This window comes from Enoplosus armatus, chromosome 20, assembly GCF_043641665.1.
Source record: "Enoplosus armatus isolate fEnoArm2 chromosome 20, fEnoArm2.hap1, whole genome shotgun sequence".
Classification (NCBI taxonomy): domain Eukaryota; kingdom Metazoa; phylum Chordata; class Actinopteri; order Centrarchiformes; family Enoplosidae; genus Enoplosus; species Enoplosus armatus.
Window position 1 is genome coordinate 6563608 of NC_092199.1, and position 27194 is coordinate 6590801.

The window sequence follows — 27194 nt, forward strand, 5'->3', positions numbered from 1 at the left end:
CGCATCCTGTACGTCAGTAATTCACAGTCTGAGGTGAGTTGCTCCTCTCTGCTCTTGTCCTCTCCTCTATTTCACCTCTCAGTCTGCAACTGCAAGGGGGAAAGTCAGTTCAAATAACCTCTGGACAGGGAAATCTGAGGGATCTGCTCGCTCTGTGGGACTGAGCCCGGGATAAGCCACAGGGAATGTTATCGGAAGATTTTCCCTTTTAGTCGGCTGATCAAATATCAAATACGTGTGGCAGATGAAAAGAGGTAAATCTCAGATTGATTTTATGCTTAGTTGCCTCTGCTGTGAAGTGGTTAAGGGAGATTTCAGGCAGGGGTTGTGGAATGTGCTGGTGCTGAGTTTAAGAGACGATCCAGTCAGTTCAGAAAACTTTAAACATGGAAAATGTTTATATCTCAGTTAAATATGAGGGGGGGGGGGGGGACTCTCTGCCACTGACATTTATCAGATCTGGCAGGTTAGTTTTCTGTTTCCGAGAGGATTGTGATCCAGATTTAACCTGACTGGCTTCGCATACATAGCTAAAACAGTGCTTGCGTAGAAGGGCTTGCATGATGCTGCATTTCCTCTCAGTTTTGCAGCTGAGTGAGCGTTACATAAAACACACTGCTATCTTTCTTAACCAAAAGAAAAATTGCAGAATTGTTGCATGAAGCTGTTGTCCCATGTATGGAGGCGGCAGTGATTTGAAGGCAGGTAGTTTGCAGCACAGAGGAATAGGTAATGAGAGCTGGATATCAGACAGTTGGCTGCATCTGATGAAGGACCTAAACTAAAGACTAATCTAGATTAATAGACTGGGTGAAGTCACCACCTCCTTAAAGATTATTGGAGCATGGGTGTGTGTATATGTGCAGATGTGTGTGAGGGAGAGAGAGAGAGAAAGAGAGAGTATGGGTCGCCTAGAACCCTCACATCTCACTGTCCTTCAGTTGCCACACAAAACGCATGTCACTCCCACTCGTCCCCACAAACCTCCTGCCATCGCTAGCCGTCTCCCCTTCAACCCTATCTCACATCAACGCTCTGATACAATCTCCCTTCTGCTCTATTTCACTTTGCGCAGACACTGAGAGGAGGACTGAAGGAAACAGATGAAGATAGATAAAGAGAAAGAGATATAGAGCGAGGGTAAAAGTGACTGTCTGTGAGAAATAATAGAGAGAGGATGTCAGGGGAGGATATTGAATTTCTTTTTTTATTTCTGCGATTAGGGTGTTGTGCTGACACTCAAGAGTGACATGAAAAGTATATACCTGCTGTCACAGCCTTATTTATATAATGTAAATACAATTATACAAAATTACAGGGTGGGATGAAAGTATGAGGTTGCTCAAGAAAAAAGAAAGGACATGTTCCCCTTCATCAGTCACCGCCAGTCTTCCTTTAACCTTCGTGCCGCCTCTGTGAGAACTGGGCACGGACGTCCAGGAGTGCTGGGCGTGATGGCCCACCGCTTCAAAGTTAATCTTTATGTTTAGGAAACGGTGATATCAGTCTGCACCTCACACAGTAATGCTCTAGAGAGAAGGAAGAGGAAAACGGACAGTTCTGCCGCACACAAGAAAGGAGTGTGTGCATGCCACCCCTGTGCACAATCACTCCACATGCAGAGGTGCATGATGATGGAAAGGTAGAACAAAGCTACAGCAAGCTTTTTAAAAAAAGAGATGTCATGCACACAACAGAGAGGACTGGCAGGGAGAAATGTAATAGAGTTGGCCTGCACAAGCAGCATTTTTGGGAATTTTTTTTTCAAGACACTTCCCTCCCCAAATCAAGCAAATATGGCAGAGTTTGTGAGGGTGAGAGGGTGGGAGGGGGGGGTGAAGGAGAGTGCAGGGTTTCCACACGAATGGTGAAGTGGGCATTTGCCTGCCGTGCCCCTGCTCGCTGGGAGGGGTACTCATTCATCCAGAAAACAAATTGCTCTCCTATAAAAGAATGACTGCTTTTGGAACAAGCCAGATGTTACCTTTCATGTGCTAATAGGATTATTCATTAAGAGTCAGATTTTTTTCCCTGGGAGCGCCACAACAAAGCCACGCAGTTGAGGTGAATCGCGTGCGTCTGTTGTTGAAGAGGAGGAGGTGGTGTGTGAGTGTGAGTGTGAGTGTGAGTGTGTGTGTGTGTGTGTGTGTGTGTGTGTGTGTGTGTGTGAGAGAGTGAGTGACTTCGTACGTCTGTTGCATACAGAAAAAGACTCTTCGCACCTGATCCCACCTGGGTGTTGTTGTCAGTGTGCGCTGGTGTGTGTGTGTGTAAAGCATGTGTTCCCCACTGCTTTGCAGTAGGGGCCCAGTCAGCTGGGGCTCCGACAGGCCCAGAGGCAGAGGAACAGCAGATGGGAAAAAGTAGAGTCTACGCACATATGTCTATTGTTTTATCATGTTTAGTGCTGCAACCTCAAGTCAAAACCCCACAGATTAATAATGTATGTAATTTCCAAATACATAAAAGAGGAAAAAGCAGCAAACTCTCATATTTGAGAAGCTTGAACAAGTAAGTGTTTTGCACTTTATAACATATGTCATGTAAATGTCAAACAAGTTATCTAATAACTTGTGACTTGAGGTTCTTAAGAGCAGCATTGTGACTACTGCTTGATACAGCTTATTGATATCAGCAGGTGGATGTCTGAGGACAGGGTCAGCTGTCATGCACGATGGAAGGCTCAATGTGAATTTGAATCTTTAAAAGTTGCCTTGTGCAGTTTCCTTGTAAACAAAAAAAAGCTCTCAGTCTCACCAAAACGCATTGTGTGTATCCTTGAGGTCTAACAAGTGTGTTGAGTGCATTTCCTTCCTCAAAAAACAATTGCAGAGCAAATATTTTAAATGCAGCATTGCTTACATCTATGTTTACTAGTTTGTAGTAGTTACTGCGTGCACGAGACAAACAAAACAGGGACCCACTCAGAACAAAAAGCTGTATAGAGCTACTAGAGGCCTGAGACTCCACAGTGAACCTTTAACTCTGTGCTCTCTGAAAAATGAGCATGAACGCAAAGGTGAGATGAAACATCTGAAGGACTCTGAAGGGCTGAACGATCAGTAACTGTATGTGTCCTGCGAACAGTCACTTTAAAAGATACTCATACTGTCACTCACATCAAATCCATCTGGGAAAGACTGTTAGCTACAAGCCTGACATGTAGTTTTGATTTTAAGACTAATTGGACCTCAACAGATCCATGTTCCATGGAGAGTCTTGCATACTGAGGAAGGTCTTCACTAAACAGCTGAAAATAGAAAATCTCCCTCTACCTCCACTATACGGCTTTCATGAGATTACTACGAACGACTATCTCTGTCTATCTTCCTCACATTCAATTCTGCTCCATCCAAGCACAGTGCTCTACATCTTTTCTCCCCTCCACCTGTTTATTCTAGTCTTTCCCTCTTCTCTTTTCCATCCTGGTGTGTGTGTCTTTTCTTCTATGCTAGGGATGACTAGGAGGACTCTGAGAGCAGCAGGGGAGTTCTCTAGTTACCCATCAGCTTTGAAACCTCAGTGTGTCTAGAAGGCAATGAGAGAGGGAGAGACAGAAAGACACTGAGAGGGAAAGCAACAAAGGGGAAAGAATGACAGGAAGAGAACAAAAAAAAAAACGGAAAGAAGAGCAATATCATGTTCTGTAGAAAGACGAAGATGAGAGGAAAGGAAGAAATGATCTGATGCATTCTGATTAGAGCAGGCAGCCTCTGCAGCATACATCCTTTCCTGAAGTCAGATCTCCATCTAGCTTGTATGTTCACTGACGTATGGATTACAGGCTTCCTGTGAATCCATCAAGCCCCCGAGAATCCACCTGGGTGCAAGCGTAGCGCACAAAGCCAACTTACTACAGTGAGTAAGGAAATGAAGTACAATACAAGAAACAATTCAGTGGGGACAAAGTGAGTAACAAATGTAAGGCTACAATGTCCGTAGGCTACAGTCCAAGGATAAGAAATCCTCCATGAAAACAGCAGCAGAGTGACATATAGTATACTGAGTTGTTTCATAATAGTGATTTATAGCATCATACAGAGTAGGGGTGGAAAAAAAATACTAATGACGTGTACAGCAAACACTCTAAGGCTCGGGAGGCTCAATGAGAGACATTAGCCTGTTTAAAGTCTTGTACTATAACTGCAGTATCTCATGCTTGTCTTTCTCTCTCCCACACACATTTTATTTTGTGAGAGCTTCAAGTACACAACTGGAAGTAATATAAATATATATTGATTATAAATATAAAATATAACAGTGACAATATATGACAATATATGTAATGCATATGTGCCTTTTTTCAATAAATGATGCGCATATGGTAGGAACTTAACATAAAAGGATATTCTGAGTGCTGTGGATTAACAGCAAATCTGGATTTATCCCGTCACAGCATCAGACATCAGACACCAAAACAAACGCTAAGTTTATGTTAATATTCATAACTACTACGATACCATATTAAACCATAACATAAATGGAACAGCAACGCTTAACAACTACTGGGCATTATTTCTGTAAGCCAAAAAATGTGGCATTATTCACAAGGTTTGTTGACCAGTTTAGGAAGAGTAGTTTCAATCTAAGCCATGTTGCTATTACATCGTTGACCATCGTTAGAAATAGTAGATGTAAATAACACAACTGCGACACACAAGTCCATTTGTAACGTTTATTAAGAAACGTGTTGTTTTTCCAAAATACCTCTCCACGTGAGGATAGACTGTTAAAGTACCCAAATGACGAAAATTATGATTGTTAATTGTATATCTGTACATAAATAACACACTGCATGTATCTGGTGACATTTCCTGTGTTCTTTCATATCGCAATATATATCGCAATGCCAGTTTTTTCCAATATCATGCAGCCGTACTAGAAAGACAATCCCTTAAAATCCTGTGATTTCCAGTGACATTCCATCCGACGGCATTAAGCTACCATTAACAGACAAAGGATTTGCTGCATTTGGTGTCGGCCTAATGCACTGTACTGTGGTTATCCCTCAACACTGACCTGTACAGTCAATCATTCAGCTATATATACCCTCACATCACACCCTGAGAGCATGGGTGCACCCAAGCTTGCTCACATGCTGCAGCACAGAGAAATAGAAAATAAAAACCCAACGATACAACCACCTGTCAAATGGCCTTACCAACACGATCTAAAGTAAACTACTAGCCTGCATATCTTTTTACTGCATAATCAGTGTGCTCTTAAGAGACAGATCAAAGACTTTTCAAAACACTACTAAGCCCCGTGTAATTATGAGAGGAAGCTGACAGAGGAGAGAAAAGAGGAAAACAAAACACGAGTAGATAAAGCTGGATTACAGTAGAGTTTGGAACTTCCATGACTGTGATGTTACAGCCACACTCATTTGTTCAAGCAGCATCTGAGACGTGCTGAGCTGTAATCATGTAAAACCGCAGCGATAGGAGAGCAGACACTTTTCTGTTGATCATGTAGCACAAGGGCAGACTTCAAGCTCACTTTGTCTCTAATTCAGAAATGCAGTGCTGGCTTTGTCTTTGTGAATTTTATGCAATAAAAAACACAGTTGAGTCATCATTGGGAAGTTTGAGAAGCCGAGCATTTATACACTATATTGTCAAATGTATTGCCAAACATTACATCCTTACAGTATGAGATTGTTGAACATCTCAATCCAAACATGGGTATTAATATGTTACTATAATAGTGTCCACTATTCTGGGATGGCTTTCAACGAAATGTTGGAACCTGGCTGCAAGGATGTGCTCCCACTCAGCCACGAGAGCATTAGTGAGGCTGACCACTGATGTGGGGTCTGACTCACAGTCAGAGTTCCAGTCCCAAAGGTGTTGGATGGGGTTGAAGTCAGACCAGTTAAGTTCACACAAAACACAGAACCAACATTGCTTTGTGAAAGGGGCATTGTTATGTTGAATCAGGAAAGGACCTTCTCCAAACTGTTGCCAAAAAGTTGGAAGTTCTCTCAACTACAACTAAAAAGGCCAAAACATGAAACATGAAAAACAGCCAGATCAAAAGTACACTGAATTATGTGCCCATATGGTGTAAGACTAAATGGCTTACTGCTATACTATTTGTTCTAAGCTGCCAATCAAACGGCTAAAACATAATCTGTGCATAAATTGGGAAAAGATTTAAATAATGTAAGAGATAACGGAAAAGCTCAATGAAACACTCTGACACATGCTTACACAAGAAGGGCTGTTTAGGCAGCTGTTGCTAATTGACATGTATAGCCATATTTCCAGCGTTTAATCAATTCACCGGTTTTGTGACGCATTGTATATTAATGAATTTTCCCTTCGGTGGAGCAGAAGTGATAAAACAAAATTAGTCAGGCTCAAAGTTACGGTAAACATTCAGTTCCCAGGTTGCATCAGGACACTGAAATTTCCACCTTTTTAGATTTTACCCCCGGCAACCAAAAGTTCAATTAGGCAACTGCCATTCACAAAACTGCTGACTCATACGCAGTTTAAAATAATGCAAGTAATGGGGACCCATTTTTAAATTCAAGGTGTGTGACATTAAATGAGCGCGTGCTCTGAGCATTAAGACCATTTCCATTAAAGAATAATGAACTGCATTACTGCAGTAATCTGGATTGTCCTTGCAGCAGTCCAAAGCTTCAAAGAATGGCTGAATTAGCGGAGAAAATCTTCCCAAGAACCAGCTGTGCTAAACAGGCTTTCATCATAGACAAAATGCACTTGTGTCCCAAGAAATAACCCAAATAATGACCCATAGTGCTAGCATGACAGCCATGTGAGCTGTGCTGCTAAAACGAGGTCAGATGTGAACATGTCTGATGTGTTTTGCCATGCGCACATGACCCTGTGAGGTCTGTTTTTGGTCTGTCCTACTGGGTAGAAAATAGTGGGTCAGTTCACTTCACTTACTTGCCCCCAAATTGAAAAAAAGGGATCAGGGCCACCCTAAAAAGGGGCTGTTGTTAGAGCCTTGCGTGATGAGTCATACTGTTTATGCAAGAGGCCAGGGGGTGGTGTTCCAGCCGGAGGTGAGATACGAGTGCTGCTACAGTTTCCCGGGTCCAAACCCAATGGGTAACAAATCAGATATGTGGAGCCGGGGACACAGCATTCAGCCTTACAGTGCTGACATGTCAAAAGGGATCAAATTTAAATGAGGATATGATACGATACCAAGAAACTGTATGCATTGTGGAGCATGTGTGTACGGAAGGGAGAGTAGAAAGTAATGAGAAAACACTGTTGCTGTTTGTGCTGACAAACTGCATTCATGTCTCAATATTTGATGGTTTAGAACAGGGTGGCATCTTGAATTTTAATCAGATATAATTTTGCACATATTGAATATAATGTTTAATTTGGGCCTAGCTTATAACATAACAACAGGTATTCACCACACTCATTTGGAGAGGGGATGTAGAGTAACAGTTTAATCTCGTATTTGCAAATTTCCCAGCTGAGGGATCAATAAAGGATTATCTTATCTTATCTTACTCATCACAGTATGTTTTGTAGGGGTGGGACACAATAAAAATCAACAATTAGATTTTTGTGATGTTATTGATACACACTCTGATATTTCACTGTATTGTGATATCCTTGTTACTGTTGGCAGGATACCTTTCCTAATGTCTTCTGTGTTGGGCTTATAGACAGTTCCCACAAAAATGCATTGCACTGTACTCCCTGGTCATTTGATCACATCAGTAATTACCTGTCTGTTGAGACTCAAACAAACATCTGCCTGCACCGCAGAAAGCTGCCTTCTCTAACCTGTCTATATGGGCATGCTGTGCTGCTCTCAGACAGTGTTTTCAGTGACATTACGGGGGAATGTTTGGGCTGTTTCAGGGGAGGACTGTCATGTTTGTAATGCCTTTTTAAGCTTCAAACATGGGTTTCTTTAATGAAAAAAATAGGGATAAGGGAGTTGAAACATGACAGGACCTTTACAGATAGAGTCCATGAGATATTTGGCATCTGGCACATGAGACAGGCTACTCTGAAAGTTAGGTGTAGTAACAGGTATAACAAATAACAATATAAATTGGGCATGCCTTTACTGACAATATGACGGCTTTTATTCATATATTCATGCTGAGAAAATGTTATTATGTAGGTAGGCAAATTGCTGATTGAGTATCTTTTGCAAAAAAAATACTGATCGATGCCAACATGTAAAATTGCCATACAGATACAGCGTGTCTACAAGAGGGCATTAATGTCTATAGATGAGACTGTTATGTCAGATCTTAGATGAGATCGATAGAGATAGGTCGCTGTCTCTTTCCAAACAGAGCCAGAGACTAAGACTATAATTTAATAATACAGAGCCAGGGCAATAATGTGATAGAGAAGGCAGTGAGACAAAATGTCCATTCTATAGCTCCCTGGTAAATAACCAGACAGGTTTAAAATAGGAAGTCATTCCCTGCTGACAGAGAACAGTCATGGCAGGTAAGCTGAGAAGGATAATTGTCCTAACGGATTTTGCATCTATATGAGCATGGAGTGTTTGCTTATTGTAAATCAGCAGAATTATATTTCTGTCAGAGCATCAGAGGCTAACTGAGTTGGGATGCCACTACCGTACCACTACCATAAAGTTAAGTCATATTATCTCTGTTTAGGATGTTTCTCTTTAGGGGGTTGTTGTACAGTTCTCTGCCAAAGGTGTGTCTGTTTCCTCATCTTTCAGCATATTCTCTTGTCTCTGCTGATTTAGAAAATGGAAAATGAACAGACGTCATACTCACATATGCTAGAGGAGTGTAAATGTACCCTCAGATAGGCCCAAAATCCTATTTTTACTTAATTATTAACTGTGAGAGGGAAAGGTCAGCCAGTGAAAAGAACATAATGAACAATGGAAACTGCAAACTTCACACATAGTCTTCAGAAGTAGTCAAAAGTATCTTGTACTGTTAACTAAGTGTATTTAAGTGTGTGAGAGTGTGTATGATTGTAAGTGCAGTGTCTGATAGTGACTGATAGCCACTGAAAAAGCTCCCATACAAATGGAGACACAAACACTCATCAACTTAGACTAAGTGGGAGAGGAGGAGGAGGAACTGGTGGTGAAAGATGCTTTAACTGGCGATGAGAAACGGATGAAAATTATGCTGAAATTGGAGTTATTGGTTTCACAGAAAAGAAGATTAAATGCATCATGGAAATCTGTCTAGGATTATTTTTAGGGGATGCTGAAATCATAACCCTTGCAGTTTTTCAGTAAATAAACACAGAAGGATTGGCAAGTATAAAAGACCTTCACAAACACGCAATAAAAAGGAACTGAAAGGTCTTCTTATAAGGGTAAATATACATGCATACGGAAACTTTACACTTGCGTGACATTATCACGCTTTCAGTGTCAAATGTTACACTAAAGCTGTTATACTCAATTATCAAGGGAGGTGACTTAAAATATGTGACAAATCTGCTCTTTAAAATGTGTTATGCTTTTTGGCATGCATTATGATGAGTGTCTGGTAAAAGCATTTTTTAATAATAGTCATTAAATAACTGCACAGGCTCCTCCCTTCTCCCTCCCTCCCTTCTTGATCTGTCAAGTGGGATGTAACAGTGAGGCAAGGGTCTTTGTCTAAGCCATTCATTACTGATGATTAACACAGCGCCTTTCTCCATGCCTCTCAGGAAACATGGTGAGCAAGGAGGGTGGCAAATGCATGCTCACCAACTCAGAGTCTGACTCTGAGGCAGCGCCCTTGCCCTCCACCTCGCTGGCGCTGGAGGTGAAGTATTCCCTGGAAGCAAGTCGACAGGTGAGGAAGAGAAACAAGGCCCTGCAAGTGCGTTTCAAGGATATCTGTGAGGCACAGAACGAGCAAAGGGAGGCGGAGTTGCAGGCAGCGGGGAAAGGTGGCAAGCCGATCTCTTACAAAGTGGCGTATCGCAAGTACATGACTGTCCCTGCCCGCAGATCCATCCCAAACGTCACGAGGAGCACAGGCGTGCAAACATCCCCTGACCTGAAGAAACGCTATCAGACCTTTCCCTTTGAGCGCAAGAAAGGCCACACCTTTAAACACGTGGCGGCCGTGGAAACTTATAAAGGTCAGAACAACGGTTTTGTCATGGAGGTGAAGCAGTCCAAGGCTGCTGAACAGGGTTTAGATGAGGAGGAGGAGGAGGAGGAGGAGGGAGCCTGCGGGGGGAGTGGAGTCCGGAGGACCAAGGCTCTGCTCCATACTAATGAGTGCATTGCCACAGTGGAGCAGCACACTGCACCTGATGGCCTGTGCTCTGACGCTCTGCTGCTCAGTTGCTCTGCAGACACAGACTGCCTTACAGACACACAGAGAGGAAGCGGAGCTGGAGCACAGGCAGAGTACCAGCTCTGCAGTGTCCCATCCAAAGCCAGGACAGGATTACAACACAGGGAGGCCGATACAGATCGCTCGACCAAGAGGCAGATGCTCAATCTGGAGGAGGGCTCGTCCCGAACCCTGCCGGACAGGGCCTCCAAGGTTACGGGCCCCATTGCCTGGAACTCCCTTACACAGGTGGAGTGCCTGGACAGTCCGTCTGTGCGGAGCAAGCGGAAGAAAGCCCTGCAGCTCAACGGCCTGCAGAGTGAGACACTACCACGTTCCAGCAGAGGCTGTACAACACAGGCACAGTGCCACACAGGACAGTTATCTGCCCGGCCTCTACGGGGCATGGAAGAGCCTCTGTCGCCCTGCGGAGGTGGTGAGGCTGGTGGGGCACCGTCCGACCAAACACAGGAGGCCTGTAAGCAAATAGTGCCTATGAATCCGGACGGGGATGTTAAAGCACAGCTCCAGGTCATGGAAAATCTCATTAGCTCCAGCCAAGAGACCATCAAGGTGCTGCTCGGGGTCATCCAGGAACTGGAGAAGGGGGAGGCCCACAGAGAAGGGTAAGCCATCTCACTTATAGCCTGTGCTTTACACTAGAGATGCACAGGTTTTACTTTTGGTGGCTCCCTACTTTACACTGGTGTCAAGCATGCGTTGGCAAAAACAGAAATGTCATATATCTACAGCTCATATTTGAAAAAAGGCCTTGGTATTCACATCAGTGACACATAGCACATTCATGATTTAGCATGGACAGGAAAGGTACCCTCTTGATGTGTCATATTATTTCTAGATCATAGGGACAAGCTTGCATGTGTGAGAGCTGTTCAGCAGAGCTTTGACTGAACCCGAGAGTGTTGAAAAAGAGATCACAGTAGCATGTAGGTGGGATGATGCGGCTCTCACCTGGATGTGCCCTGCAGTGCTATTACAGCACAATGTCCCTTTGTGATGATTTCCCTCCAGATATGAGGGAGCTGCTGCACAACTTATTTACAGACAATCATCTCACTCAATTTGGTCCAAGTGGTTTGATGACCCATCATATGAAACGCTGCCACTATGAATGTGGCCTTTAAACTAGATTCAACCCTAGGCTAGGAAATGGAAGACATGTTCTTACTTTTTTGAATGGAACAGATTCAGCCACTGAAACCATGTTTGTGAGATCAGTATTAGTGGTCATGCAGCCTATATCAGCCAGCAGTTTCCTTTAGAATTCATATGTCTGAATAAGGGAATTTAATTATCATGATGCTAAAAAAAAAAAAATGATATAACTATAAGGATGACATTAAATCATTAAGTGACACTTTCAAGGTATTTTTTTTGCTAAAAATATGAATCTAGATGTTTAATAATTGGCCTTACCCTTAGCTGCACACCGTGTTTATATAAGTAAGTCCAAGGTTTACTGTCCAATGGATACTGAGTATATACAAAAGGCGCTGCAGATAGCATATAGTCCGCTGAAATAGAGGATTGTCTATCCAAAGGGATGAAGCAAACAAAATGACCAATTTGTTGAGTGAATTGCTGGGGCTCTGCACTCAGATCCCTATCTGTTTTGACCAGCACTGTGGTGAAGTACGGAGTGAGAAAATCCATATAATCAACATCATATCAACCTGGAGTCCAAAACCTGTGGGAGTTACACACACACACACCTGTCAAGCTTATAACCAAGGAGCACACAACCACAAATGCTTTTAAGTGTATGAAAGCCATATCCATATCAACTTGACTCAACAACATGGTAAAACCTCTATTCAACTGGGCTTAAGCAAGGAACAGATCTTACAACAGTTTGAGTTTACATACAAAGGCAATTATCCTTGCACAAGGCAGCCTTGATCTCCTTATCACCAAACTCATAAAAGTGTGTTGTGTGTGGAAAAGTACGCGGCCATGTGGTGCTGTGTTGCCAAGCATATCTGGCTGGCAGCTCTATCAGATGTGTCTAAAGTGGCAGGTAGGAGAAGAGAGGAGAGGCAAGGAGAGGCTTAATTTGTAAATAAAAATTAGTGATTACCTTTTAATGGTGCCATCTGGTCATATACATGAAGAAACAATCAAATTGTGTTTCCATGCATTAATTACAAAAGCCTACATTTAATTTAAAGTCAGTGAGCAGTATAAGCCTCTTGTAATCCATCAGAACCTCTACTTTTCTATACAAGAACAGTCGTCTTCTTCCTGTACATATATCCAATTTACAAAGTTGGATTTTTAGCAAGCCAAGCAAATATTCTAATGCAGCTTTAGTCACACTACATTAGCTTCAAACACCCCTTACATAAATGTCAGTGACAAATACGAGTGTCCACAGGCTATAGGTGAACTGTGAGTGCAATTACATCTGATATATAACCTCTTGTGTTATGACATTCATTTTTCACTGAAGGAAATGCAACATTGTGTGCATTCATCACTACGCATGTGTTCATGACATGCTGCCCAGACACAAATTGAAATTCCAAGGCTAATGTGCTGAAACTAGTAAAAAAACACAATCCCACTCCACACAAAAAAAGACACACACACACACACACACACACACACACACACACACACACACACACACACACACACGGAAAATAAATGGAAAAATAAAAATAAAGCTTTGGTACGCGTGATAAAAAGGAGTGGAGTCTTTAGTTGTTCTCTGGTAAAACAAACTGCAGAACCAAGATTCAAATCAGCCAAGATCAAAAAGCCATTTCAACTAGAAACTGGCAATAGTGATCATTAAATTTTCACTTTTATTTCTCCTCCATTCCTCAGATCTGTGTGACCGCAGGAGGAAAACAACAGGTGTGTGGAAAGGAAAAAGAGGGAGAAAGAGAAGGACAATAGAGTTGCAAAGTGGGAGGAACCACTAGTCCCTGAAGTCATTTTTCAAAGTTTTTTAATGATAACCCCAATGTTCCTCAACATAGAAACCATGGAAAGTTTTTTATGGTGAAGAAACAAATAAAACTACAGCAATTTCATCATTGCAATTGAGAATAAACCGTTACAGCATAGTTGCTGAATTCATCTAAAACTGAGTCAGAATCCAAAAGTGAACTATTGAATCAGAATTTTTGGCTCTGTGATTGGATGTTTCTAGAGCGACTGGAAGGGCAAGGCTACATCTCCCTTGGTTATTGTATTATTGGAACTTTCCAGATTATATGAGCAGCTCTTAGCAATCTACTGAGGAAACAAAATGAGTTTAGAGCATATTGACTTATGTCCCCACAAACCAGGCATGCAAGCACAAACACACATATATCCCTCAAGTGCAGCCCTGCCCAGGGCATACAACACAGCGGGAAGGGCACAATGCAGCTCTAGGAGTACATCATTGGTTGCATCCAACAGCTCAAAGCTCTGGAATAAATATGCTGCATCATCAGCCAGTGTTGGCAGGCCAGACCCAATTAATCACCCTCATGCGGACTTGTTGCTAGCCTAGTCTATTAACACTGTGTATGTGTGCTTGTTTTTATGCCTTTGGACTCCCACCCACTCAGTGACCTTTGGGAGAGCTCACCTAGTAGCACAAAGGGGGTAGGGTGAATAAATATACTGTTAATGGCACTTTTGGCTTCGCTCTCCCCAGGGAGGTCTGCCGAAATGAGCTCTGCTCTCTTATTTTCTCTTATCAAGTCAGTGTGGGAGATGGGTAAGGAAGGACGAGAGAGAGAGAGGGAGAAAGAGATCTAGACAGCATGAGGGTGAGAGAAAGAGAGAGTAAGGGTGAGTTGTTCAAAGGACGCAATCCAGTTGCCGTCACCCCATTGGCTGCTTATCGATCGGCACATCTGGGCTTGAACTTCTCCACTGCACTGACACCCGCCCCTCCAATGGCAAGCCCCTTAATTACAATTAATCCAAGCTGCAAACTTCAAGTACACGTCGTGACATCACTGCACTCATCCTCCTCTCAGACTCTCCCCATTACCTCATTCTGCGACAGCCTTAAATAACAATATTGATATCAACACCTCTAATATACCTGTCAGAGCACATAGCACAGAATGGAGTAGATAAGGGGAAATGTATGTTAGCGGTTTCATTTTTATTGGTGCCGCACCTTATGGGCAGTGTGACAAGAGTCCCAGAAAGGGATTTGAAAAGTGTCTCAAATACTGTAAAGATGAGAGACGGGAACTAAATGTGAAAGTTAGCACATTAACCTCAATGAGGAGAATCCGGCTTTTGCAGCAATGTTAATTTGAGAAACCCTGACTTATGACAGATTGTGGTTGTGAAAGGGTTGGTTCACCCAAACAAGCAAAAAAAAACAAACATATACCTATCTCCACAGCTGGGTACCACTGGTGAACAAATGTGTGAAATATGGGTGAACTGACATACAGTGTGCTTTTTGCTGTGATTAAGTCAGTTGCACAGATTTCACACCTGTCTACCAATGAGATACTCGAGACGCTGGCTGATTGATCCCGGAAAGACAAAGTCAATAAGCAAATGCTTACAACACCTACAAATGCTCTCATCAAACCGCTTTAGCATGACGGTGGTTGTATTTGGTAGCTACAATGTGTGACTCCGTATAACCACTTGGAGAATGGTTGATGAAGGAAAATAATAGCCACAAAATGTTTGACATCTGTACTGGGTTTACAAGAGTCCTTGTAGCGCAGGTCATAACAATAAAAACTAACCAGGAGAGGTCCATGTCATTGGTGAAGTGAACCCACAGTACGTCTATTGTAATAAATTACAAAGAGAAACACTTGTTGTCAATCAATATGCACATTTCCACATGCTAATCCAATAAGAAAGCCATTGAGCCTCCATTCAGGACCATCACCTGGTCTTTAGCTGCCCTGTGAGAAACAAGGATCTATAATGGGACCTTGGTTCATGATAATATTTTATCTCAGAGACAACTGATAATAGAACGGCATGAGGACACACAGGATATAATATAATAGGATATTGATGGGTTTGAATGTGAAATTGGTGCATCAATATCACAATGATATTAAGATGCCTGTGTTAAGGGCTGCTGTCCTAAATAAAATTGTCACATTTGATCTGCTTAGAGGATCCATTTAATTTCCAAATGACTCTTTTCAGGTAATAAATGGTTCACACTGAAGATAACTCTCACTGTATGCTTTACAACACCATCCTGAATAGAATCGATGAATCAATGGTGGGGTTTCTCTGGTGAGTAAAAAGGCTTGATATTGGGAAAAGTCGAGGAGGGATAGAGGATGTCACATTGGGATCTGGTAAATTGTGTAAGGCAGTTTTCTCACATTTTCTATCCAAAAAAATAATCAAGTGGTTAATCGATAATGAAAATAATCATTAAATGCAGCCCAACCTATTGTTTTAATGAGAACATTTGTAATGTAACAATCCTGACACAAAACTACCTTTCAATGCAGCGCAGAAAGTCATCCTGTATACTACTTTGCCTTATCTGACCTCCAATCAGTCAACCACAGCTAATGGCCCACACCGTGCTCTTTCTGCCCTGGCTGCCGGACACAGGCCACTCAGGAGGACACCATGACTCCTCATCACCCTCATTTACTGCAGCCCTGCTAACGAGGGACGACAAACAAGATGAGAAAGGAAGGTGTGAGGGAGCAGCTTAACAAGTCCTGTAATTACTCATTCACGACTCTTATCTTCCCCGCAGACTCTCCTATCGAACCGGACAGGACACGGCCAACTGTGACACATGCCGGAACAGCGCATGCATTATTTACAGGTTAGTGGCCATTTCTCTTCAAAGACACGACGATCCAAATGTGCCCTGTCCTTTCTCCTTGAGGGAAAGTGAACAGGTGGAAAGGGGACAGTGGAGAGGGGAGGGGAAGGGGCAGGGGGTGCAAGACTAATGTGGATGCTGTTAATGAGCACATGGGGACGTGTGACATTTACACACCACGCTCTCTCTCTGAATCTATGCATCTTTGTCAGACTCTCTCCCTGTCCCTTCATCCACTGAAGGGTGCGTAGCAGGTGTAAGGTTAGCTGGATTCAGAGACAAAAAGGCACAAGGTTGAAAAGTAGAGAGAATACATGCTATAGAAAGAGTGAGCACAGGGCTGCGAAAGGTGAAATTAATTAGCGTCCGAACATAAATATCATCACTGTGTGCTGTTGCCAAGCCAACTGAGTCTCTGCATACTTTCACATTCAGTTCAATTTATTTGACAACCAGTACAGATGTGAGTCCAAAGTCATTAGTCTACCAGGGTACATAGTTCTCTCTTCATCAAGGTGTACGTGTATGTGTGTGTGTGTGTGTGTGTGTGTAAGTATTGATTGATATACTTTGCTGCCTAGGTTTCTTTGTGAAAGTATGTGAAATGATGCTGAGACACTAATGATCTATCGATTAGTCGGTCATCAGAAAATGAATTGGCATCAATTTGGATAATTAGTTCAATGTTTCAGTGGCTTATCAAGAAAAAACTGTCTGCTTCTCAGAAGTGACGATTTGCTATAAATGAAATCCCTTTCAGTTTTTGACTTGTGGTCCTTCTGGGCTCTCAGAACTTGTGAACTATTTTTTGACATTTTAAAGACTAAACAAATCACGGATTCATACGTTTGGACTAAAGTGGTGAACTGACTGACTGACCAAGAAATCCATAGATTACTCACATGACCAAAATAAACTCTAGTTACAGCTCTGATAAGAAAGTGTGTGGGGTCAGCTCGCTTTCAGTCAGTGGCCCTGACCTACCAACACAGCCTTGCAGGTCTCAACACCTCTGTCAGGCAAGAGCCGTCCTCTTTGATACACAATGAGACTGACAGTCTCTGAGGGACTGAGGGCTCTTTGCTCACAGTTAGAATTGCATGACACAACCTGTATGTGCATGTGTGTATGTGTGTCTGGCTGTTTTTCTCTTTGGTGCTTAGAAAAAGTGTGATTGCAACAGTCAAAAAGAACAGGAGAGGGGAGGAAGATGAGAGAGACGAGATATTTAAAGAGTAGGAGGGAGAGAGGCGATCAATAAAACTGTTTTTAGTGGACACTGCTGGTTCACTCAGTCGGCATTTCGCCTCTGAAGAGCCATTTAAATCATTTTCTATCTACTGCTCTCAATAACTGATAAGCCACTGGCCAAACTTCAATCGGCTCCTGAAAATGAAGGAACAGGGCACAGCTCCGTTCCCTCTGATGTTTGAGCTGAAGAAGGTGCATCGTGTCGTAAAGTGGAGTGTGTTTAAATCGCGGTAGGTCCCCCGTATAGCCGCAGGGTGGACAAGAATGGCCGCTTTTACAACAACTCAATGACAGCAAGACAAAGTGAAGTGAGCTGAATTATGGCACATGGTGTGAAGGACACTGGAATAGCACAACATGGCATGGGGGAATTAAGAGGCAATAGGTTGAGCACAGGGTTAAAGGATGGATGAAATAGGACAGACTGCCGAGACGGGAGCTTGCCTGGTATTATAAATTAGTCAGCACCACGTTAAATGCTAACTCAGTGTGATTTGGCCCTGGGGAAGAGAAGGTCCCTCCCTCTGGTCTACCTATCCTCCATCTCAGCTCTGCCCGACTGAGAGTAACTGTGCTTGCCCTGCCGTGCCAGCCTCTGCGTTCACTAACCATCCCTCCATATCTGTGAGCACAAACTGCAGTGTGATAATAACGCATCTAAATTTAAAAAATGTGAGCAATTCCATTCTAAGGTTCTTCTTGTCAAGGTATTCTTGGCAGCTCATAGTGTACCTCTACTGATCACCGGTGTGTTGGGAAAGGTGTTTCATTTAAATATCGCCATGACCTGAATTCCCAATGAAGGTTTAAAATATGCAAAATGCAGGCTGCAATAAAAGCTATGATTTAGCGTGCCCATTTGAATATGAGCCAATTAGAAACACATGTCAGTGAGTTGTCCAACATATCTGTCTAATCTAGATTTTTCTTACCTGTACTTGAATCCCCAAAGAGAAAGTGATTGAACATTATATAAAAGGTGTCACAGACGAAGTCAGGTCAGATGTGTCCCATGGCTTGGGACAATGACAACTGTCAACAACAACAGGCACTATACTAACATCACTCAGCTTCCTAGACCTGCCACAATCAATTGAAACGCTTCGCTTGCGGAGGAAGTGAAGAAAAACAGAAACTCGATACAAAATAGAAGGCTTGTTTTTGACAAACCTAGCCGGCGCCTGGCAGGATTTCATCTTGATAAAGGGCAGAAATTTCTAAGTGAGAAATCTGTTAAATTGATCTGAGTTCTCCTTTAAGAGTCTCGCTTGGCATGGTAAATTGTGTTGATTGGACACAGAATCAAATATAGCAGTTGTATTCACACAGGCAGGAGGATTAAATGGCAATCTAATTACTTAGATCTCCATGAAAACAACCTCTCTGGAGGTGGAGGAACACAGGATAGGAAGCAGAGCCATGAAGGAACACACACTGTACGTGGGAAGAACAGCTGTCTCTAATATCTATTAGGATTTTTTTGGTGTGTATGTATGTGTCTTTGTGTCAGGGCCAAACCCCTAAATCTTGTGTTTATGATGAAGCTGGTCTCATGACCGAAGTGGACATATGGGTCCATAAATCATTTTAATGCAGCCCGGTAAGGAGCCAGCCATGCACTCTTCAGCATAATCAATTTGTCCAACAGTATAGGGCATCATCTCAGAGCCTATCCTTAGCATAACAACAGCACCAGATCAATACAGTGCTACAGTCTATGGGCATGGACTTCAAACAGAATACACAAGCTGCTGTGGTTTCATGTCCTTGTCTGGTCCCACTTTCCTCATTTCAAAACATCCTGAACTCAGTCAGTCTTTCTTTTATCCTCCCCTCAGTAACTTTCTCTCTCTATCTTGCAGTTTCTCCAGAATATGTTATCTCCTCCTAACAGCTAACAGTGTGTGTTCAAATGAACTTGGGGATTCAATGCTTAATACAATGTGCATGACATTGAAACAGAATAGGAGAGAAAGGGATGAAAAGATTATTGCAATTCATTCCATCTTGCCAGGTGATGTAATATCTGTTACTCAGAAAAGGTGGGGAGAGGAGGGGAAGGAAAAAAAAGAAAAGAAAAGAAGTCAGAGAGCAAGTGTAAAGTTGGCCGAGTGACAGTAAGCATGACAGACAAATACAGAAAGCGGCTGGAAAGGAAGAAAATGAGGCAGGCAGGATGGTGCAGAAAAGCTGGGGATTTGAAATGCATTACACTTATTTCAATACCACAGCCGTTAAGTCGTGATGCGTCTTGATGCAGAAACCCTGTAATCTCATTTTCCTCATATTGCATTTATATGGGCTAATGTGCTGATCAAACAGGGAGATAGATTTAAGTGGTTGTGATTAAGGAAGTCGAATGGGGAGGTCCCCACCACTGGGTATCAGTGTTCACAATGGACTCCAGTCTCATTTTGTCAATAGCTTGCATGTCTTGCGATTAATTCAGAAACAGGGAACCGCAGCTGATCATTAAACTAACTATCTGATGGTTAAACATTCTTTAAATAACACTGTGCAGTGCAAATAGATAATAAAAAAAATCTAACAAAGGAATGGGTATTTAAAAGGAGGAAAACATCTCCAATCTATTGTGCGAGGCTATGAAAATCAATTAAGCGTTGCTAAAGGCTGAAGAGCTGATTACATTATAACATATGGAAATTACTGAGCAGCAAGGCTGTCCTACCGTACGACTCTGCCGGAGGAAGATATCTCTTTTTGTGCAAGCATAATGATGTTTTCCAACATGGTGGCAAGCCGGTTACCATAGCTACAAGAGTGATCCTCTGTAGGACAGACAGTGTGAGGGGACAGTGAGGACAGTCGGGAAGAGCACATTCACACCCGGGGAAGATAAGGGAACAAAAAGGCAGGCAGGGTGAGAATGTGAAGCAGTGAGACAGAGAGAGGATGGAGGAGACGGCGAGAGATAAAGACTCACAGGTGTGTATGTTGATGAATGAGTTGAAGTCAGACGTTAGGCGTGGTATGAGGAGTGGACAAGTTTCTTTCTTTTTTTCCTTTTTTTTTTCTTTCTTGTATACCCACTTTTTGGAGAGCAGGAACATGACAGAAAGAGAGTGGGAGTGAGTGAGAGAGAGACAAAGACAGAGCCAGAACAAGTGGGGGAGAGAGGTTAAAGACTGACGCGGTCCAAAGTGCCGTCTTCAATTTGTTCCGATCCAACAACCCACTCAGGGGAGTGGCAGCTAAGGGACAGGAAAATGCCAACACCGCTTCACTTTTCGCTTTCAGCAAAAAATCACAATGTGGAGCGACGTAGCACGGCCCGTGACAGTTCACCAAGGAGATGCTTATAGCTGGGTCGGGTAGAGACTAATAAATCTTTTATTAAAATGCCTTTTGACTATGTTTCAAAGATTAGATGATTATCTTTTCACTCTGCCCCCCCCCCCAATTATGCAGATTTTTTCTTTTCTTTTCCGTGACATTTAAGTTTTCTTGCTATGCTGTTCCCAAACCACACCACCTAACCCTTTACCTCGACTTCGTATGATTCTGCAGGCAGATCGAAAGCTATGTATTTGATTAAGAGCAGCAAATTTAATTAAAGAGTGGATTCAGCTTCACAAAAATAACTCAGGCTAAGATAAAATAAACAGTAACCGTGACCATCGTTGTGTTCTGAGCATTGTGAGTCTACAGGTTGTTAAAATATGTACGCTGAGGATCTTTGGGAGAGTGTGTTCATGGATTTAGTCAGACTACAATACAGCTATAGAGCTTTATTAAAAATACTGTGACTGAGCACTGATACAGGTAGCATGTGGAGCTGAAAGGGCACTCAAATGACTGCATCTGAATAGTGATCATCACATACACGGTATCAAGTGGGATAAGTGGTGTGAACAGTGCGTAAACATGTGACAGGTGAGGCATGTAGACATGTTTAACCAAGGCTATACTTCATATAGATATTGAGATGTATAAACAGGGTTTCAGCATGTGAGCTCAGATGTCAGTGTGAACTTTCATCTTCTAAAATCATGTCGTGACATTTATGTTTGGCTGGGCAGCGTAGCACGGGATCTGACAAGAAACATGACAGAGAGGGAGGGATTGATACGCAACAAAAGGTCGAAGCATAGATTCAAAACTTGCAATGTTCACAATGTTGTTTGAACCATTAATTCGAGACCGCTCTCGCAGGTTAATCCCTCGCCGCTGCCATTTACTCAAGATCTGGATCTACAGCTGAAGTTTAATCACATCACTGCTACAGGATTGTACCAGATGTATCATAAATATAGACCTTCCCCAACAGAAAAATGACAGTTGTGGTTATTTGCTGAAACACTTAAAACAACATGTGTTTTCCCGACAAACAACCTCTTGCAGCTGTGCAACTAATAACTGTCCTCTCTCAGTAGCAGAGGTGGAAGTAGCCTGATCTGGCATACTTTCACAAAAATGGTCAGAATGGATGGTTGACTCCTTTGTGTCCCATCTCCTCCCAACATTTAGTGTTGGTTAGTCTTAACCTTGATATCATACTTGATATAACACTTTCAAGTATCTCTGAGATTAAGAAGAGCTGAATTTAAGGTTAAGAGGGATACAAGAGAACACTACGTAGATAAGTAATAAGTAAGATAGACAAGTAATCCTAAAATAATTCTTATGTAACTGCACACGAGCACTATGAACTGAATGCACTGATAATGCAGAGCATAAATTGAAAATACGTCTGATGATTGAAGCATAAAAATAATAGATTTTTTTAATGAGGTTAAATGGTGTGTCCATGCAGGGCAATAACCTGTAGCCATGGATGCACAGCAACAAAAGTCTTGGCAGTATTAGAGGCTTACACTGAAGGGCAGTGTGTGTGTGTGTGTGTGTGTGTGTGTGTGTATCTGACACAGCGTTAAGCTACAGTACTTCCCCAAACATACCAGGAAAAAAAGGTAGAGAGATCTGTCACTCTGTGCGGAGTATTAATTGAAGGTTTTTCAAGAGATGAAAAAGGCACAATGAAATACTCTGCATACAGCATCACCAATGACACCACCACAGACTCATTAGACTCTGACAAACACACAGTCATTGATCACAGAATCCTTTGATGCTGCGTTACTACATTTATTTGAGCTGCAAGAGACTGTTCATTTTGCAGCCCATGAATTACGTTTAATAATTGAGCTTGAGTTTGACTTCAGAAGAAATCGTGATCTTATTATACATCATGACTCTGAGGGCTGTGTACATGTAGTTCAGTTCTCTTGGGCCTGACCAAAGGAAAAAAAAAAAATCTAAAACTGGTGTCAATAAAAAGAATCAGTAAATGTTAGACAGCGAAAAGATCAAAACCAAAACCCTTCAAAATGCCCTTCAAAATGGGGGGGGGGCAGAAATGAGAGCAGCTTATTGGCGGACTTCAGGGAACATTCTGAGGTGCACAGGGGGCTAGAAGGTCTGAAATGTATCTTGAAATCCAAATCTAAACTTGATTCAAGACCAGGGCAAGGTAAAAAAAAAAAAAAAAAAGAAGTAATATGGTCTCTTTTCCTGGCACCAGCTAAAAGCCTGGCCCGCTGAATTTTGGACCAGTTGTGTGCCAGAAAGACTTTGAATAGTAGAGTTTGAGTAAAGAGAGCAGTGATAGACTGGGTGAAATGATATCAAGGCATGAGTTACTGCAAAGCAAAGATTTCATTTTGGAGACACCTCAGGAAAACTCTCTTTGCCAGAACGTCAAAAAGTGTAACGGTTCAAGGACCTGCATGAACCAAACCAATCAAGAGAATTACAGTTTGCTTGGGTGCACAAAGCACAGCCTAACTTACTGATGCACACATGCAACCGTTTTCACATGCAGACAAACGTGCGTTAACACAAACTCTTAACAAACTTCACACAAAGTGAAGAGAATTTATACCAGTGTAATTAACAGCCTGTGATTTATTGCTAACAGCTGCAGTGTTCTCGGCCCCATGTAAAGGCCTGAGTCAAACAAATGCAAAGTGCTGAGTGTCTGGTTCAGCACCAAACATTCACTTGAGTCACTGTCAGACACCCACATTTACGTCTGTTCTGTTCTAATCAATGCCAAAATCATCTCTGTACATAATAAGAACTGCTGTATTCTACTGTGACACCTTATTTGAAATTGTCCCACCTTTAAATCCTCATGCGTATGGTGTGGAAATGATCATTTGGCTCTTTGAGATACAACAGACAGAACAATCTGCACCTAGAGCTCACCTGTAATATTAATCATTACCAATATCCAGTACTTCTATTGATGTAATTCTGTTCAACGTAGTTTGTTAAAAAAAAACTTTTTATAAATCTCTTTTGTGTTGCAACAGACGCTTATTAGAGATGCCTTGTATTTCAATTGGAGCACGCAGCCTACCGCCCAGCTCACCTTGACACTGCATAATCTCTCACAGTGGTAAACGGTAGCGTCTAGCCAGTCAAACTGCGGTATTCATGAAGTGGATCCTGCTGCCATTATGTAAGTCTGTCCGTCAGAGTCCCCACCAGCCCGACTCAAGCTAGTCGCTGGAGGAAGCTTTAGCAGATTAAAGTCCCTATACACTTATACACACATCTGAGGCTCTAATCTGAGTTTCACTTAGCAGTAGTCAGATGTGCGCGAGCATGGGATTACAATGATGCCTGGTCCAGATAAATCCCCTAGCACCCTGGAGAAACGTGGAGTACACCGAGAAGGAAAAGACTCCATGTTTGTGGGGTGTGCGTACAAAAATCCCACAAATTGAATCATTCTGTATCACTATTACCTTTTGCTGATGTTGTAATATTGTGCAGGGATCAAAGCAACATGATACAAACTAAAATCCGTAAAGGCTCACATCAATACCCAGGCTCTGATCTCAGTTTTAGCAAAGCAAATGATCTTCAGTTCAACACCCCCTCCAGTGACCCAGCACTCCTCAATGGGAAAAATACTAATGGGCTTCCCTCTCGCTTTTGTGAAACACGATAAGAATGCAAATAACAAAGACAACAGTAGCAGCAACTGCAGCAGCCAAAGTGGGCAGCCAGATGCAATCAAAAACAGTCTGAATTGGGAGATTTTTACTGCGAATAAGGTTGAAGTAAACGAGAAATGTAGGTCGCTTCACCAGGATGAGCAGTGCTGTGACAGATGCCTGTGAAGGGTCAAGTGAGAACAGGCCACAGCATAGATACTTAATGTGGTTAGAGGGGGAGTGTGGCAGTCAAAACATGTCAAGATTAAAAGAAGCGTGAAGGGGAAAGAAACCTGAGTGGTCTCAGTGACGATGGAGGAAGAATATACACAGAAAAATGTATCAAATAAAAGCCAGTATTCAAATATTGGCCAGGTTTGCAGCCTGCTCAGAGAAGTAAAGGCTGGCTCAAAATAAAAGCCAGGAAAATAAATAAAAAATAAGTAAAAATGACTCAGGTAATAAACTCACCGTAATTCACATTTTCCACAGCATTTATTCAATCAGTACAATAACTATAATGGTGCTATACTCACCATTCTATTGCTATGAATATAAGAGAAATACTATTATTACTCACTAAGTCTTCCTGGAAACAGCAGGGATTATTACTGCTTGGTGGGCTTTAATCTAACTCATGTGAAGATAGTGTTTAGGTTGCATTAACAGCAGCAACAGCAAATGAACAAAGAAAGCAGTAGAGAAAACAGAAAACAGGGAGGCGTTCTATTAAAATACAATGAAATATATGATAGATTACGTTATTTAGAATGTAATGTAACAGCAACTGGACGAGGTGGTGTTAATACCTGCACGTAGCGGTTACCTACTGTTGGAGCTGATTGTGTCTCTCTCTCTGTTTCTGGGCTGCAGTGTGGAGCTGGACTTCAAGCAGCAGGAGGACAAGCTGCAGCCACTGATGAAGAGGCTTTGCCCTACAGACGACGCCCACTTCGCCCCCCTGCCTTACCCCCAGGAGGCCTTCACCTCCACCCCAAAACGCAAGTCCAAAGCTGACTCCAAGAAGCACGCTCGCTGGAAACTTTGGTTCCTGTGAAAACACAGGACCGTCTCCTCCCCCACTACTGATGCACAGGATTTATGCGTCCGCCTGGTCGTCCATACTCGTTTGGTTTATCCATCGTGTTCTGTTTTATCACATCTACTTGGCTTTTCGTAGACCTGGTACCCAGTGTTAATGGAGAGCTCAACCACTGGATACTGAACCCCTTCTCAGAGATGACTGGATGTGTAATGGGACACAAGTTTCCATGGAAAAATCTAAATGTCATGCTTACCAAAAATGGATTCAGAGATATTTTGAACTAATTTCTTCAAACAGGGTGTGAAATTACACCAGGGCAACATATTTGGAGATCAGCAAGGTGAGAAGACAAATTTGATTTCCCTCTGTCTATTTGCATATATTTTTCTAGCTGACGTCTATGGGGTCCTATTCTATGATAATGGTTCAGTGACCATCACATTTCTATTCACCAGTTGGGACTTTGTCTTTTTTCCCAGCCTCCAGGAGAGGTTGGCAAATCAACCACGATGCTCTGAGGTCTACATCAACAGCATATCACCGTACTGCAAAGCACAATTAACACTGTTCAGGATACCTTTTCTCCAGAATAATTAAAAAGAACTATTTTGAGTATTAACTCACATGTAGATTACCGACTAACCATGACAGATTGAAGACTTTCATAATATCTAAAGAAGAGACCTAAAGGACAAAGAAGTCAGAGATGTTTATTGGAATTCTATGATCAACTTTCTATCCATCGCTAAAATGTCTCCTTGAATCAACTGACTTTGAAGTAAAGAATGAATAAATAACACTTATTTTCTTAATAACATTTGCAAGTTAGACGTCAATGTACTTTTTTCTATATAATATATATCTACATACATTCACTTTAAGGTTTAGTGGAATATATTTATTTGAGCTGTGAAGGGGGCTGTGCATTCAAAAACTACAGTGCATAGGGGGAAAATCATTTCAGATTCTCAATTCCTTTTCATACATCAAACTTAGTTCTTACTAACCTCACAATGCATCTGGTCACTGAAACCCAATAACCAACATAGAAAAGAGGGAATCCATAGTCAAACTTCATCAGTATGAAACTATAGAGAGTTCTGGTTCAAAAAAAGTTTAACGATCCTTTATTGTTTCAGTCACGCAACCAAGTATAATAAATAATGTCGGTTCTTAGCACACGTGAGGGGTAACAGAAGATAGCTGTGATTGTATTGCTGCAGTATCCTGCATCAGCTACTGAAACCAAGCCAGAAAGACTGAATGTGCCACTTCTGATCACAACCAGGGCTTCTACAGTGCAGGGTGGCAGGTGTGTGGCCTTGCATGCTTTTTACAACCCTCGGATTTTGCAGGATATTTTCTAGCTTTTAAAGAAACAATTTTTAAAGAGAATAACTTAAAAGTTTTTTTTTTTCTTTCCCCCCCCTCCTCATCGCTTCCAATCTATTCAACTGTAAAGTAAAAACTCATGTAGTGACGCCATACTGGGTTCAAAGACTATGTACAGCCAAAATAATATTTGCATTTACTATATATAAATATATGTTGTATAGCATCAAATAGGGCTAATACCATTTTAATGAGTGGAAAAGCAGCAAATATCTAAAAGGAAATAACATTAGGTTAACAACGCCTGCAGGAGCGTAACACCGAAATCTCTCTCAAAGCCAAAAACACTGCCCAAAAAACACAGGACATGTGCCAAAGTGGTATCAAGGGCATAAAAGAAACGTCTTTATCTACTGTCACAACATTACCTAGCAAACTAATAGATCACTGGTTTGACCTTCACAAGCTCCAACATGCTGCTTTCTGTTGGCTACATGTGATTCACACCTC

General features: G+C 42.0%; 2 protein-coding genes across 3 annotated transcripts in view; one reads left to right on the plus strand and one right to left on the minus strand.

The window, feature by feature from the left end:
• LOC139303854 (inhibitory synaptic factor 2A) lies at positions 1 to 25364 on the plus strand. Its single transcript, XM_070927704.1, has 4 exons — positions 1 to 33; positions 9669 to 10914; positions 16020 to 16091; positions 25181 to 25364. The coding sequence occupies exons 2-4, from the start codon at positions 9674 to 9676 to the stop codon at positions 25362 to 25364; spliced, it is 1497 nt and encodes a 498-aa protein (XP_070783805.1). The 5' UTR covers positions 1 to 33; positions 9669 to 9673.
• The window catches only part of dock1 (dedicator of cytokinesis 1), a 164684-nt gene that overhangs the window by 68700 nt on the left and 68790 nt on the right, over positions 1 to 27194 (minus strand). The gene's annotated exons all lie outside the window — the stretch shown is intronic.

Bases quoted from the DNA above. Each gene is read 5' to 3' on its own strand.
- LOC139303854 (XM_070927704.1), top strand. From the start codon at position 9,674: ATGGTGAGCAAGGAGGGTGGCAAATGCATGCTCACCAACTCAGAGTCT. The intron at 10,915-16,019 runs GTAAGCCATCTC...TCTTCCCCGCAG, and splicing joins GGGGAGGCCCACAGAGAAGG to ACTCTCCTATCGAACCGGAC. The intron at 16,092-25,180 runs GTTAGTGGCCAT...TCTGGGCTGCAG, and splicing joins AGCGCATGCATTATTTACAG to TGTGGAGCTGGACTTCAAGC.